The 13,824-nt window shown below is 37.0% G+C and overlaps 1 protein-coding gene across 10 annotated transcripts in view; it reads left to right on the plus strand.

Annotated features, from left to right (window-relative positions):
- The window catches only part of AGTPBP1 (ATP/GTP binding carboxypeptidase 1), a 63,551-nt gene that overhangs the window by 44,926 nt on the left and 4,801 nt on the right, over nt 1-13,824 (plus strand). For 5 of the 10 annotated variants that reach the window (XM_050986695.1, XM_050986694.1, XM_050986697.1 and 2 more), the window contains one exon: nt 4,861-5,021. The exons of 1 other annotated variant lie outside the window; for it this stretch is intronic. In XM_050986695.1, the coding sequence (XP_050842652.1) occupies nt 4,861-5,021 (161 nt within the window). Of the gene's footprint in view, nt 1-660; nt 3,424-4,860; nt 5,022-7,014; nt 7,139-13,824 lie in introns of those variants that run through there. 4 more of the 10 variants (XR_007780417.1, XM_050986696.1, XM_050986698.1 and 1 more) reach the window with 4 other exon arrangements.

Consider the following 13,824-nt stretch of genomic DNA (forward strand, 5'->3'; position numbering starts at 1 on the left):
AGACTTCACCATGGCAGATCATGGTTCTTCAACAGATATTTAGCAATGTCCCTTACAGAATTTTCCAATATAGCTGGGGAAGCAGGCTTACAAATCAAAACACTCTCATACCAGCTTACCAGCACTACAAATTGCACATCATCTCTGATCTCATATAGTTGTGTAGCTTCTTGACTTACAATTTGTTTTAATTTCCTCTCCTTGAAAAGTGTTAACAGGGCTGCATATCTAAAACAAAAGGTGACTCTGTTGGTAGTGTGTCACTACTAGACAGTGTGCATAGAAGGAGTGGATTTCCTCTGCTTGAAAGTTGAGTTTAGGCATGCTAATCAAGAAAATAATCACAAGCCTCAAATCAGGTGCTTGATGGAAAGAGGATCAGAAGGCTGGGTGGGACAGAAACAAAAAAAAGAGTTGAACAAGATATATTTAGTATATTAATGTATGCTCCAACATCTGTGCTTATATCCCTATAGAGTAGGAAGACAGATACTTTGTTGAGCATTTCAATAGGCCTGTAAGTACTACATTTTGTCAATTAACAACAGATGCATTCCTGCTGTTGTCAGAGTTTTCCTCAGATGATAAATCTCATTATAGAGCTTTAAAAAAAATAACTCATCCAACTTGCTTATTTTTAAATTTTGCAAATATTCTTAGACATGGACCTGCATGGCTTTAGCAGTATTGCTACAGGAATTACTTAAGAAAAGTGAATTGAAGATGCTTTGTGGACAAACTTTCAAGATATTTAAAACTCCAAATCTATTCTTCAGTAAGGAAAGAAAATATGGCTGAATTTTGTGGAAGAATCATTCACTCAAGGGAAAAGCATTCTTTTATGTCATAAAAAATAACTGATAAGACTGAATTACTGTTCTGCTGTTCATTTTATGAAGTAAAGCAATTTGTGAGCTCTTAGTCATTCTCTGAATAAATGGGAAGATTCTTATTTTTTTCTTCATTATGATAATGCTCAGACTTATTAAGAAAATATATCTAAAAAGGCAAGGTGACTGGACTTATCAAAGAGCTGCATTTCTCCAGTGAGAAGATTAAAAAGATGAAGAGTCTTGAGCCCAGGGGTTTTGTGGGGGCTTTTTTGTGTTGTTTCGTTTATTTTAGATTTATTTGGTTTATTTGAGATTTATTTTGTGGAAGGAGTAGGGCCAGTAAGTCTGTCAATAAACTTACAGTATAAATTAGATTACATATGTCATAATATTTTATTTCAAAACAGAGAGAAGTTGAACTACAGAAATTCCCTTCCCTCCTACTTCCCATCCCAAAAACATGAGAGTTCAAATCTGAGGGATGGACACATAAAGGTCTGAAACACTTTGCTAGTCTTATTCTGGTTTAGCATCCTTGCTGAATTTTGTTCAAAGCAGTAAGAGGATTACCTAACAATTTGGTTCTTTGTGGAAGAAATACTGAGTCTTTGCCAAGCTGAACATACTTTTTCTTTTTATTCTAGTTTATTTTATTTGGACAATGATGAATCTAGACTATTTCCAAGCAGGAAGCTGTTGAGCTGAAGTTAGCTAATCTTACCTCTATTTAGGATCTCTGGTGACAGAGTTGTCTCTGGAAGCAAATTTTTTTGAGCTGATCATATGGAATCTTTGTAGTCTTTTGACAGTAAGTGCTGCAAATATAGATCAGTAAACTGTGATTCAGGATATGGAAAAACAAACTTTCAGGTGAAAGAATTCTCCAGGATCTACTGTGGAGCATAATTAAGATGCCAGACAAAAGAACAATGTCTTCAATGATTCATGCCAAAATAGAAATCAGTGTTTTTGCTGATTGAAGATTAATACATTTGGAAGTATTGCTTAACTTTTAAGTTAGCAGAAAAGATTTTGTTTTCTGGCAATCTTTCGATGCACATAAAGAGAAGACTTCAGGAAATAAAGATTTGATTAACAAATTTCTCAGTAACTATGATTTTTCAGTCTTTAGAATTCGATTTCTCAGAAATTATTATGTCTTTGGAACCTCTGCTGAATAAGAAATCAGAAGATCTACATGATATTTTACTGACCAATTGACTTATAATCTTTATATGGCTGTTTTCCTTTTATTAAGTATGTATTATAGGAATATTCTTCTCTGCTTGAGGTCGTAGTCTGCTGTACCTTTGTTTTTTATCTTTGCTTTCAAGTGACAAATTTAATCACTGCGATACTCTATTGATATGAAGGTACTTTCGTGATGTGCTTAGTAAGGAAGACTTCAACCCTCCATCTAAAATTTTACTGTCTAGAAGAAAGATGGTTATATAAGATGTAGAGAAAAAAGAAATAAAATTTAGTTTAAAAAAAAGAAGATACGTCGAGTTGGCTTGAACTAAAACGCAATGCCTATAGCACGTAAGTAACAGCCTCAGTTAAAGGTACTAGAACAACAGTTGAAGATCATTAGAAGATAAAGAAAAGGAATGTAATCAAGGCTTCAGTGAAAATGAACTTGACCTCAGGTCCCTTAGTAAGGGCATCTGATGATGGTGGTGATGACTTCCTGAACCAGACTTTGAATCTTGTTTCATGGAAATGAAGCGGTTTGGCTGACGGAAGAATCAATTAAGATATTTGGTATTTTGCATTTGTGCGATATTACATTCTCCCTTATGATTAAAAGAAATGAAAGAGGCAAATCAAGGTTTGGCATGAAGCTTTTACTACAATTGTGTAGAACCTTCAGTGCAGTAAGTTCAAAATTTATCCTTCAGGTGCTTCCCAGTTATCTACCTCCAATCTGCTCCTTTAGGTTTCTTTTTAGATACATCCTCTTTCTGCTGTGCTAAAAATAGCAGCCACAGAACATGCACGCGCTATTTATCTTTATAACAATTATCTTTGCACTTTTCTTCATGCTGTACTCTTGTCCTTCTTCAACTTAGAGACACTCTGTTAGACATACCTTGTCTATAAGGAACCTGTCAACTAACGATAAATTCTTCAGCAACAAATGCAGACGATAACTGGAAAAGTTTCTGAACCATCAAGTTGTGCACATTAGTAACCTGTGTAACAGTGAGATTACTGTTACCTTTCTTCTTCCTCTTCTACATACTTTGTTGCCTCTTGACCTTAATGTTATTTTAATCTCTTTGGGGCAGGGACTGTGTCTTCCTGTGATTAGCGTAGTGGAGCCCCAGCTATGACTGGGGTCTTCGAAAGTTAATGATGTGCAAACAAATACAAAACAAAGCCAAAAAATTGGTCTCTGTGGATAAGGTACTGCACTGAGTGAGGAGAACTGATTTCTGTTCCCAGCGGGGTCAGTGACATGCTGTGAGACACTGTGCAAATCGCTTCAACCCTCTCTGCCTCCATTTCTCCATCAGTAAAGTGAGGATAATTCTTCCTTTATTAATAAGTGCTTTGAAACCTACAGCACAAAAGCATTATAAAAGAGGTAAGTAGTATTATTATTAAGAATAATACTCAACTATTCAACTCTTGTTCACTGCTAACAGGTTTAAGTACCATTTGGCCGGAGGATGGCACTGTTCAGAATAATGGATATAGATTTATCTTTCTTGTTACTAATAGCACCTTGTTTATGAGTACTACCAAGGCAAAAAAAGAATTCTGAAGAAAATCAAACTTTTCTTCTATTAAGTATGTTCAAAACAGCACATGGAGAATGTATGGGCTGTACCATTTCTGGAGCAACATACTTTCTTTTAAACCTTACATTTTAAATTGCAGTGTCAGTGTGGCAACACATACAAAGTTTATGTGTTTTTTCCCTGGCTTTTGGTAAAAGAATTCCTGCTTCATTCTTTTTTGCTTCTTTCATACTTGATGACTTAGCTTACCACCAATTCCTGGCTCTTCTGTTTCCCTATTTGTATTGTCAAAGCTTCTTTTTAATCTGTATGTTAAGGGGTCGATAATATCCAAGCTTAAGTCCTTTTAGATTCTCCAGAGGTACAGAAATTGCAAAGGAAGGAAGAAATTGAGTGGAGTTGTGCCACTGAATTTGCTAGTGTATATACAGGTAGTACTAGCCAATTACATAACTGTTGAGGCTCAGTCTAGGTTACACTCTTTTTATAAAGTAGTTGAGGTCAGAGGTTGTCCCTATATACTGCACTTCTGGCTAAATTAAAAATGTAGAACTATCTGTTGGGAGGATTTATTATATACATAAACTTGGAGAGCATTACATAAGTTCTACCTTCTAAATAATCTTTGCTGAGGAAAATGGCTGGCTATGTAATTCAAGTTAGAAAAGAGCTATAGCTTTTGAGAATTTGTTGGTTTTAATTACTAAACACGTGAATAAATGCTTTCAGAATTAACACATGTAGCCTCTAACTTATAGGCGGGGAAGAGACATCTGTCTCATGGAGTAACTGCTGCCTTAGGTAGTCTTTCCTGTGTGTCAAAACATAGCAACGAATTTGATCACAGCTGTGATATTAATTCTCTCCTTTTTAAATTCTGTTTGATGAAATTCATATTGAGGAATCTTGTTCTTTAAATTCTTATTTTAAAATAATTTATACATATGAACCTAGATATTATCTCTGTCTCTTTTCCAATATTACTGGGAATAGATTTGTTAATTTTGAGATGCTAGAAGTGTAGACTAGGAAGCTCCAAAAAATGTGAATGTGTCTGTTCAGCATTGAAGGAATCATGTAGGTATTCCTGAGTCTTCTCTGATACTATACTATAATTACTACTATAATTTATTCTATGAATCTGATTTCTTCTGTCTTTAAAAGCAAGAGAATGTATTAAATAAAGTAAGAAAACATTAACCTAAAGAGCTATTCTGCAGTATGTGTCCATCCATCTGCCTGTACCTATTTTGTATTTTTAAATCTTATTTTCAAATTAGGGCTTGCAGATAGGTACAAGAGAACTGGAGGAGATGGGAGCAAAGTTCTGTGTTGGCTTGCTACGTTTAAAAAGAATGTCCTCACCTTTGGAATACAGTCTGCCTTGTAGTCTGTTGGATATTGAAAATGAACTGATTGAGTCAAGCTGTAAAGTGACAAGGTAGTACACTTTATTATATTCTCTTTTTTTTTGGGAAAAAAATTGCTGTTTCTCCAGTGGTGTAAAGATTCTTTCAAAAATGTTCTTCCACTTATCAAAACAATGCTGATGTGTTGTGACATTACAGTAACAATAATCTGAATGTGTTGGAGACCTATTGGGTTAATTCAGTTGCTTCAGTGTCTGAAAGAAAACAATACAGACAGAATTAGACTCTATTTCACATTTGCTGCTGGGATAAACACTAGCAATTTTAATGTCATCTGGTAGTTATTGCAGGCCATAAAATTCAGTAGTAGGTCTTAGGTCTCAATTGTCTCTTTCAAAGTGGGTTTGGGTGTTTTTATTTTTTGTTGTTTTTTTTGGTTGGTTTGTTTTGTTTTGTTTTGGTTTTTTTTCTGTGGTATTAAAAATGTATTTAAACAGACTTAAAGTATGTGAGGTAAAGCAGTAAGAACTGTAAGTATTTCTTCCTAACTTTCTTTTTCTTATTTCTCCTCTGGTAGAGATATATAATAAGACTTGAAGAATTTAAAATACATGAAATAGTTTGGGTCACAAAAGAAATTTGTATGCTCAGTAGCCAGGTTACTAAGTTGCCGGTTCTTAAAGCTGCAGATAGGCTTGCAAATGTAGGCATATGTTGCATTTTTCCATTCATGCATCACTGAAGTATCCACATGTATGTGGTAAATAAGTATGCACAGCAAATTAATGATTTTGAATGTATAAACATATTTTTCTGAAAATGTGGTTGACAGACTAATAAAGCTGAGTTCCACACTTGGGAAAAAAAAAAACCAAACATTGGAAAGGAGTAAGATTTACCTGGTATAATATTTCTGCTAGTGTTGTTTGTAGCTCAAGTTTACCTAAGGCAGTGGAGTAGAAATTTGGGGAAAAAATGAAATTAGTTTCTGCTTTTGGACAGCTGAAACAAGGAAGTATTTGACACTAAGACTTAAACTGGTTGTAAGATTAATAAGCAATTTGTTTGTAGAACATGGAAACCTACCAGAGCTATGGTAGGGCATCTATGACACCCTGTGATAGGGAAATAATGTTTATTTTCCCCATTCAGACCCATCAGTGTTCTTGGAATGTTGAGTATTGAGAGAAACTGGAGCTTGTTCATCCTTACCATTTACAGATAATAATGAAAAGCAAAGCATAAGTTAAAAGGTGATAAAAACAATAGGAATAACAATAGGAGGATGTCTTTGGAAAGTGGTTAAAAGTGTGTGAATAGTAGTGGTGATATGCTGGCTCCAGTGATGGTTGGATCTCCCAGTATCATTTGCCCACTAGCTGAATGTCAGATGTTTATAATGACTAAAATTTTACTGCCAGAACAAGTTTCATGCTTGGTTAAAGCTAAGTTAGTGATTCCTGGAAAAGATAGTGTCAGAAAGTGGGTTTGGGGTAATCAAAGAACTTCTCTAAGTGTAAGTAGTAAAAGAAATTTTAGGGGAAATATGGACCCACAGGTGAATGGGACAGGAGCCCTGGTGTCACAGGACATGTAAAAAGCTGAGGTGTACTGACTGCCTTCTTCATCTTAGTGTTTACTAGAAAGATCAACTCTTGGTGTGCTAAGGACCCAGACTCTGGGGAAGGATTGGAATAAGGAAGGCCTACCCGTGGTGGGAGAGGAACAGGTTAGAGAATACTTAAGCAAGCTAGTCTTACCTAGGCCCAGAAGTTCTGATAAGATGCACCCACGAGTACTAAGGGAGCTCACTGATGTCACTGTGAAGCCACTCAATAATTTTTGAAGGATCATAGTGATTGGGACAGGTGCTTTCAAAGGAAATCAGATGTCCTGCCTGTCTTCGGGAAGAACAAGGAGGAGGATCAAGGGAATTACAGGCTGGTCAGTCTCACTGTGATCCCTGATAAGGTGATCAAACAACTAATCCTGGAAAGTATTTGCGGCTGTTTGAAGAGGGGGTGTTCATAAGTAGTCAACATGGGATTCTTCCCCTCTCTTCAGCACTGGCAAGGCCTGCGCACCGGGAGAACTGTGTTGCTCAGTAAATGAGTGTCATGGACCTACTGGAGATAGTTCAGTGAGGACTCCTAGGATGTTGAAGGGACCGATGTTCCTCTCACAGGAGGTAATGCCATTGCTGCTTCCAGTAAATTGTTCTGATCTCGACCTTTTGTGATCTCTGCCTTTTATCCTTCCAGCTGGCAGGGAGGGGAAGTGGCACATGGTTTTGCGGGAGTACTGAATTGGAGAATACTGTTCTTAGACCATGACATATGCTTTAATGATTTTTAAAATAGTAGTTCTTCCATAAATACTGCTTAACAGCAGTTTCACTTGATAGCTATTGTGGATGGCCTCTAAATGATTGCCTTTCAGCCAGCACATGTGTTTCTTGAGTTCCTCATGTGCAGCATGTTTAACTTGGAAATTGTGCCTACATGTTACACCTATTTATTATACTTTTTTTTTCATTTGCAGCTACAATTATGTGTTAATAAGACTATAATATTTTTGTTATTTTTGTTATATCACTGTCAATTTTATTGTAACTAGAGCTTCAGCATAAATATGTTTCTTTGAAATATTAAACTTCATTTACAGCATTTTGAATCAAGATATGGTTATGAGCAATTAATCCATGAGAGTGACATTGAAAAACAGCCCCAGATTCCCATGTAACTTTTTTATTACTGGCTGCCTCAGGCATGGGATCTCAATTTTCTATTGTGTCTCGTGTTTAAGTTAGCATCCTAGTTCACAGATAGTGGCTATTCTTTGGCCACTATTATTCTTTTTGTTAGTATTACATATGAGAGCATTTATTCAATTGAAGAAAGTCATATCATGCCCAAGTCAGCCCCCATAGTATCTGCTAGTACGCTAAAGACACATCAAAACTACTTTAGTATCAGAATGGTATAAAAAAGGGTGATATGGCATGTTTGCTTTCTCTTTGATAGCAAACTTCAGTAATGCTAGATGAGAAGATGAACAAATGGAAACACATAGCTTGTTTTAATGTTATGAAAAACAGCAAGTCCTGGTATATTAATGGATGTACGTAGTTTGAACTTTACCAGCTAAAATACCTCATTGATCCAGCTATCTCTAAAAAATTTTTATACATGAAAACTTATTGCATGTGAAGTACGACCATGCTGGGGACAGGGGAAAACTGCCTCTGACCTGGTTTACATTTTATTGCTGGGAAATGAGTGGCTCAGGGACTGTTCTAGCCTGGATTTTCAGATATCAGTGATAAAAGACTTAGTCTACATAAACATAATGTTGTTGGCTTCATAAGAACACAGGTAAAATGTAACATTAGGCTCATAATAAGCTTACTATTACTGAGACTCTATGTAGAAATATTTATAATCCTGATCTGTGAAGAAAGTAACCAGTACTCTGGAACTTAAAAAAACCCCAGCAGGTTCAGTTCCATCCAAAAGACTAGATCATGAAAATCACAAAAATAATTTTACTGGAAGATGAAATTTTAAATTGGAGAGAGATTATTAAATTATTTCATTCAGTGTATTAAAAGTGAATTTATACCTAGAATTTTTTTTTTTAAATGGTTTCCCCTAACATGACCTTTGGGTGTTACACAGCTACAGATGGTGAAGGGTGATAACCAAGTGCTTCTGCACTAAAGAAATTAGGAGAGTGGGGAAAAAAATCAGATTCTGTGCATGTAAGAGTTAATATTTTTAATCTATATGGAACACTGACATAAGAAATGTTGAAGTTTATTGGAGGAATCAGTTAACATCTGTTTAATTTTTAAGTCCTGATGACTTTATTTCTTAAAGTCATTAAATGTAAATCTAAGAACACTAAAACAAAAACACTGAAACAGAAAAATACTCAGCATGAAGTGAGAAAATAGGTACATTGCTCTCAGTGTTCACCTAGCAATACTGTATAACTATGTGAGAATCTGTGATGAAAAAACTGAATGTGTGAAACTACTGAATGTGTCAAACTACTTATTTTAAAATGTGGCATTAAGACTGAAATGTGTTGTGTATTTGTACCTGGGTTTCTGAGCAATCTGATGTCCCTGCCCACAGCAGGGGGGATGGAACTAGATGATTGTTAAGGTCCATTCCAACTCAAGCCATTCTATGATTCTATGATAAATAAGAAACTACAATTTTGCTCACAGAACCTCCAATATTAGAAATAAAAGTGCCATATATTTTTCAAGGTGCACATTATCTTCTTTTGTTCTTTGGCAAAGGGATTAATACTGGCATAGGTGAAGTTAGGAGATGGTCTCATTCTTTTGTTGCCAGAGGTTCAGAAGCAGAATTCTGCTGTATACCTTAGACCATATTTAAAAAATCTTTTCAGCCAAGGTGTGCATTTATTATTCACTTGAGTGGTAGAAATATACAAAGAACTTCTGTCAAGAAAAGTTTGTAAAGCTTTTTTCTATTCCTCTTCAGAGACAGTCATGGGTCAGAATATAGTCACACAGTTTCTTGTTTTATATGCCCAAACTTCAATTCTCACTTTTCTATTACAACAAAAGAACTGCTTATACTTGCTTTATGATTTGCTGCTTTTTACTTGCTATTACAGACAAGTGGGAAGCTACCTGCAGGAAAAGCAGGTAAAAAGTTCATCAATAGGAAGTATAAAGCAGAATATTTTTACACAGCTGTAGCATTCCTGTAGGGTTACAGTAGAACAATTACTAAGATTTTGGTTATTTCCTTTATTTTTGTATATTGCTGGTATTACTTTTTACCAAAGCACAGTTTTAATGCTTTCAAGACCAAGCAGGCAAGTTTAAACACAGAAGCACTGATTTTATGTTTTGCAAATGCTTTTGAGGGTTTCTCAAATTCTTTTTTATTTTCCAGGTTGTAATTATAATGACCAAGCGCATCTTAATATTTTAGAATATATTGCTAGTATTTCATTACACATAGGCTGAATTTGCATGAGTTCATTTTGAGCCATGTCTGAAACAAGAAAAATAAAGCAATAAGTAGATTTATTTCCCTCTGGCAGTGAACTTTAACCTTTTATGTGATGAATAAAACACTTAGTTTTTCTTCAGTTATTTCCAACCCATTTGACAGTGTTTTCATCCCAGTTCCCAATGGAAAAGATTAGACTAAATGCAATACTGGTCTTGTATTGAGAATTGTAGTTGTTGTGCTGACAGGTTTGATAGGGTCTATATGCAATGAAAAAAAAAACATATGACTGCATTCATAACTGTTACAATTTACTAGACTAATCCACTGCTCAAAAACTTGACCACTTTTTGGAAATTCTAGTTCATTTTAATGATTCTTTTGGGGCTCATTGGTGTGTTCTAGAACATGGTGTAGTTGTGTTTGTTAATTTGATTTAATTATAGCAGAGAAGCAGACTGAGCTTTGGGACCCAGCATGTCTAGAAAATGGTAGAAAAAGCAGACAGCCAAAAGGAGCTGTGGGAAGGGAAAAACTTGATGAAAAATCTATTTCCTGCATTTAGTCCTACACTTGAGAAAAAACAGACTAGTTAGGCAAGGAGTGAGGTGTATATGCAGTGGGAGTGTGTGCAAAGTCTTACAAGGGATTTCTGTCTTGGCTGTCAGATAGAAGCTGGTTTTGCCCAATTTCATTCCCCCCCCCCCCCCTTCCCTTAATAACTCTTTGCCCAGACATTTGTATTTTCCTAATCGTCTTCACCTGGAATGAAAGGTGCTTACTCTCCTGCAGCATTGAAGCTTTGCTTGGCCCTTCTTCCAGTACCTTAGGAGTACCTTTTTGTGGAAAAGAAGGCATCTTATACTGCAGCTTTTGTCCAGTCTGTCCCATTCTGAATGTTGGAAGAAAAAGCTAATAAAAATCAGATTCAGAATTCCACTTGGTGGGCCTGGTAGCAGTGCCCATGCACCAGGCCCCGGCTCTGGCCTCAGTGAAAGTGATTGCTTTTAATTCTCTGTAGACTGTAGTATTCAGAGTACTGTTTGTCTTCTCTAGGGCAAAATGAGGAAACTAGTAATCAAGGGAAAAAACCTGAGCAAACAAAAAACCAGCAAGTGTGATGAACTGCTTATATGTTCTTCATACCTTTCTTTAAGTTTTCTTCTATTCTTGATGGTATGATCCAAATAATACTATGGCCCGCAGTAAATGATTGATGAATCCCAGCTGTTTTGATTCAATTTTGAATTTTGTAAAACATATTTCAGGGTGAGAACACATAGAATGTGTTGATGTTACTTGTGATTAAGCTGTGGAGTAAAATTTTGTAATTCTAAATGTGAAGATACCTAAAAAAAATAGTTAAAGAGGATTTGGATGTTCAGCTTCTTATGGCTTGGAAAAGAGTTGGATACATCCCATTGAGCCTTGGAAATTCCCTTGAGAAAATTTCCTTATCGCTTACAAAAACTACACAGGTTAAGAGCAGCTGAACTGGACAGCACTTGAAGTTGTATGTGTATGTTGCCTCCTGCAGCAGGGTTGCTAATCTCCAGAAGAGAATATAGACACTAAAGGGAAATTAGACGGGGAAGCATGGAGAAGCAATTCCTTTGTGATACTTTGTAACTGTCTTTCTCATCTAAGATTTTTTTTTTTTCCTCCCATGACAAAGCAGTTTTAAAACTTCAGAATTCTCTCTCATTCCTACTCCCCAGGTAGCTGCAACTCTCCATACTTTGATAGGGAATGTTTCTTAATTTTTTGTTCTGAAGTTGTAAAATGTATACACATCCCCTGGAGTGTCAAAAAACTGCTGATCTCCATGGGGTTCAAATTGGTAATGCTTACGTCTACCTTGTGGCTTAATTTTTCTGTAATTGAGTCTTGTGGATAATAAAAAATCCCAAGTATATCTTTTATGGGACAATAAAAATATTATTTTGAAAAAAATATACCATGTTTGTGGCAAGGTTTATTAAATTTTAATATGTTTTGAACATTAATGTAAATTAAAAACACAGAGTAAGGTACTATCATTTTAAAAAATAATAGAGTCATAGCATGGCTTGGATGGGTAGGGACATTAAAGATCTAGTTTCAACTCCCCCTGGCATGGACACCCGCTGGATTAGGTTTCTTGCAGCCCTATCCAATGTGGCCTTGAACACTTTCAGGGATGAGGCATCCACAAGTTCTTTGGTCATCTGTTCTAGTGCCTCACCACCCCCACAGTAAATAATTTCTTCCTAGTGTCTAATCTAAATATCTTCTCTTTTAGTTTAATAACATAACTTCTTGTCATATCCCTTTCTGACTGTGTGAAAAGTCATCCTTCCTCTCTCTTCTAAGTCCTTTTTAGGTACTGGAAAACCACAGGGAGGTATCACTGGAGCCTTCTGTTCTTAAGGCTGAAGAACTCTAGCTCTCTTAGCCTGTCATCGTAGGAGAGATGCTCCATCCCTCTGAGCAGCTTAGTGGCTTCCTCAAAACTCACTCCAACAGGTTCTTGTGCTAGAGACCTCAGAGCTAGATGCAGCACTCCAGTTGGGATCTCACCAGAGTAGAGCAGAGGGGCAGAATACCCTCCCTCACTTTGCTGACCACGCTTCTTTGGATGCAGCTCAGGACATAGTTGGCTTTCTGGGCTGCAGGCTCACACTAGTGGCTCATGTCCAGCTTTTCATCCACATGGCTTTGCATGGCTGCTCTTAATGACTTCTTTTCCCAGTCTGTGCTTATGTCTGGGATTGCCCTGATCCAGCTACAGACTCTTGCACTTGAACTTGTTGGACTTCATGAGGTTCTCTTGGACCCACTTCTTAAGCTTGCCCATTTGGATGGCATCCTGTCCTTCTGTTGTGTCAACTGCTCTGCTCATCTTTGTGTCATCTGCAAACTTGCTGTAGGAGCTCTTGACTTCACTGCCGGTGTCCTTGAGGAAGGTCTTAAAGGGCACTGGTCCCATGACAGAGCCCTGAGGAGCCCCACTTGTCACCAGCCCCCCATGTGGACATGGAGCCTTTGACCGAAACTCTCTGGCTGCATCCATCCAGGCAATTCCTTGCCTATCAAACAGTCCATTCATCAAGTCCATGTCTCTGCTGTTTGGAGAGAAGCATGTCATGTGGGACATTGAAGACCTTAACAGAAGTCTAGGTTGGTGATGTATGCTGATCTTCCCATGTTGACTGTTGTAGTCATCATCCTAGAAGGCCATCAGATGGGTAAGGCATGACTTGCTCTTAGTCCCCAGGTGTGGAGAGAGCACTGTGTTCCTGATGCCTTCAACGTCTTTCCAAGAGACATGAAATCCCTTTGATATCTCACAGTCTCATAGTTGCAGCCTTATTCAACCCTAGATGAAAGAGTAGGAGTGGTTGATAACCCTCTGGTTTTACTGCTTTTAGTAACCTTTTTGTGACATGATGAATGTGGCCCTAATAGGCAGCAAATCTTGCTAGAGAGGCTGGAGGGTAAATGGCTGCTTCCATGTGTGTCACTGAGAATTCACCAGTAATTACCATGCTTCATACACTTTTGGTGGCGCTCATTCTCATATATTCATATGGTTGATTGTACCAGTTTTGCATCATTCTCATTTTCTTGTTCTCAACTACTTATTGTGGAGTTTTCTCCTCTGGGCCTCATACTGTCATATTTATTAGGTGGGGGCAATTTGGTAGCAAGGGGGAGACTTTTTCTTTTGCTCCAAGCAGAGATGAAAGTCCAGTCTCCCTTGCCTTACAAATCAACAAAGCCTATCTCAGGGTTGGATGGTAATGTACCTTCTGTTTCCAAGGTCTTAAAGCAGAAGCTGCTTCTCTGCTTGTCAGTGCATAATCCCATACCTCAGTTTCCTGCTTGGATTCCCAGA

The sequence above is a fragment of the Serinus canaria genome, chromosome Z (assembly GCF_022539315.1).
Source record: "Serinus canaria isolate serCan28SL12 chromosome Z, serCan2020, whole genome shotgun sequence".
Classification (NCBI taxonomy): Eukaryota; Metazoa; Chordata; class Aves; order Passeriformes; family Fringillidae; genus Serinus; species Serinus canaria.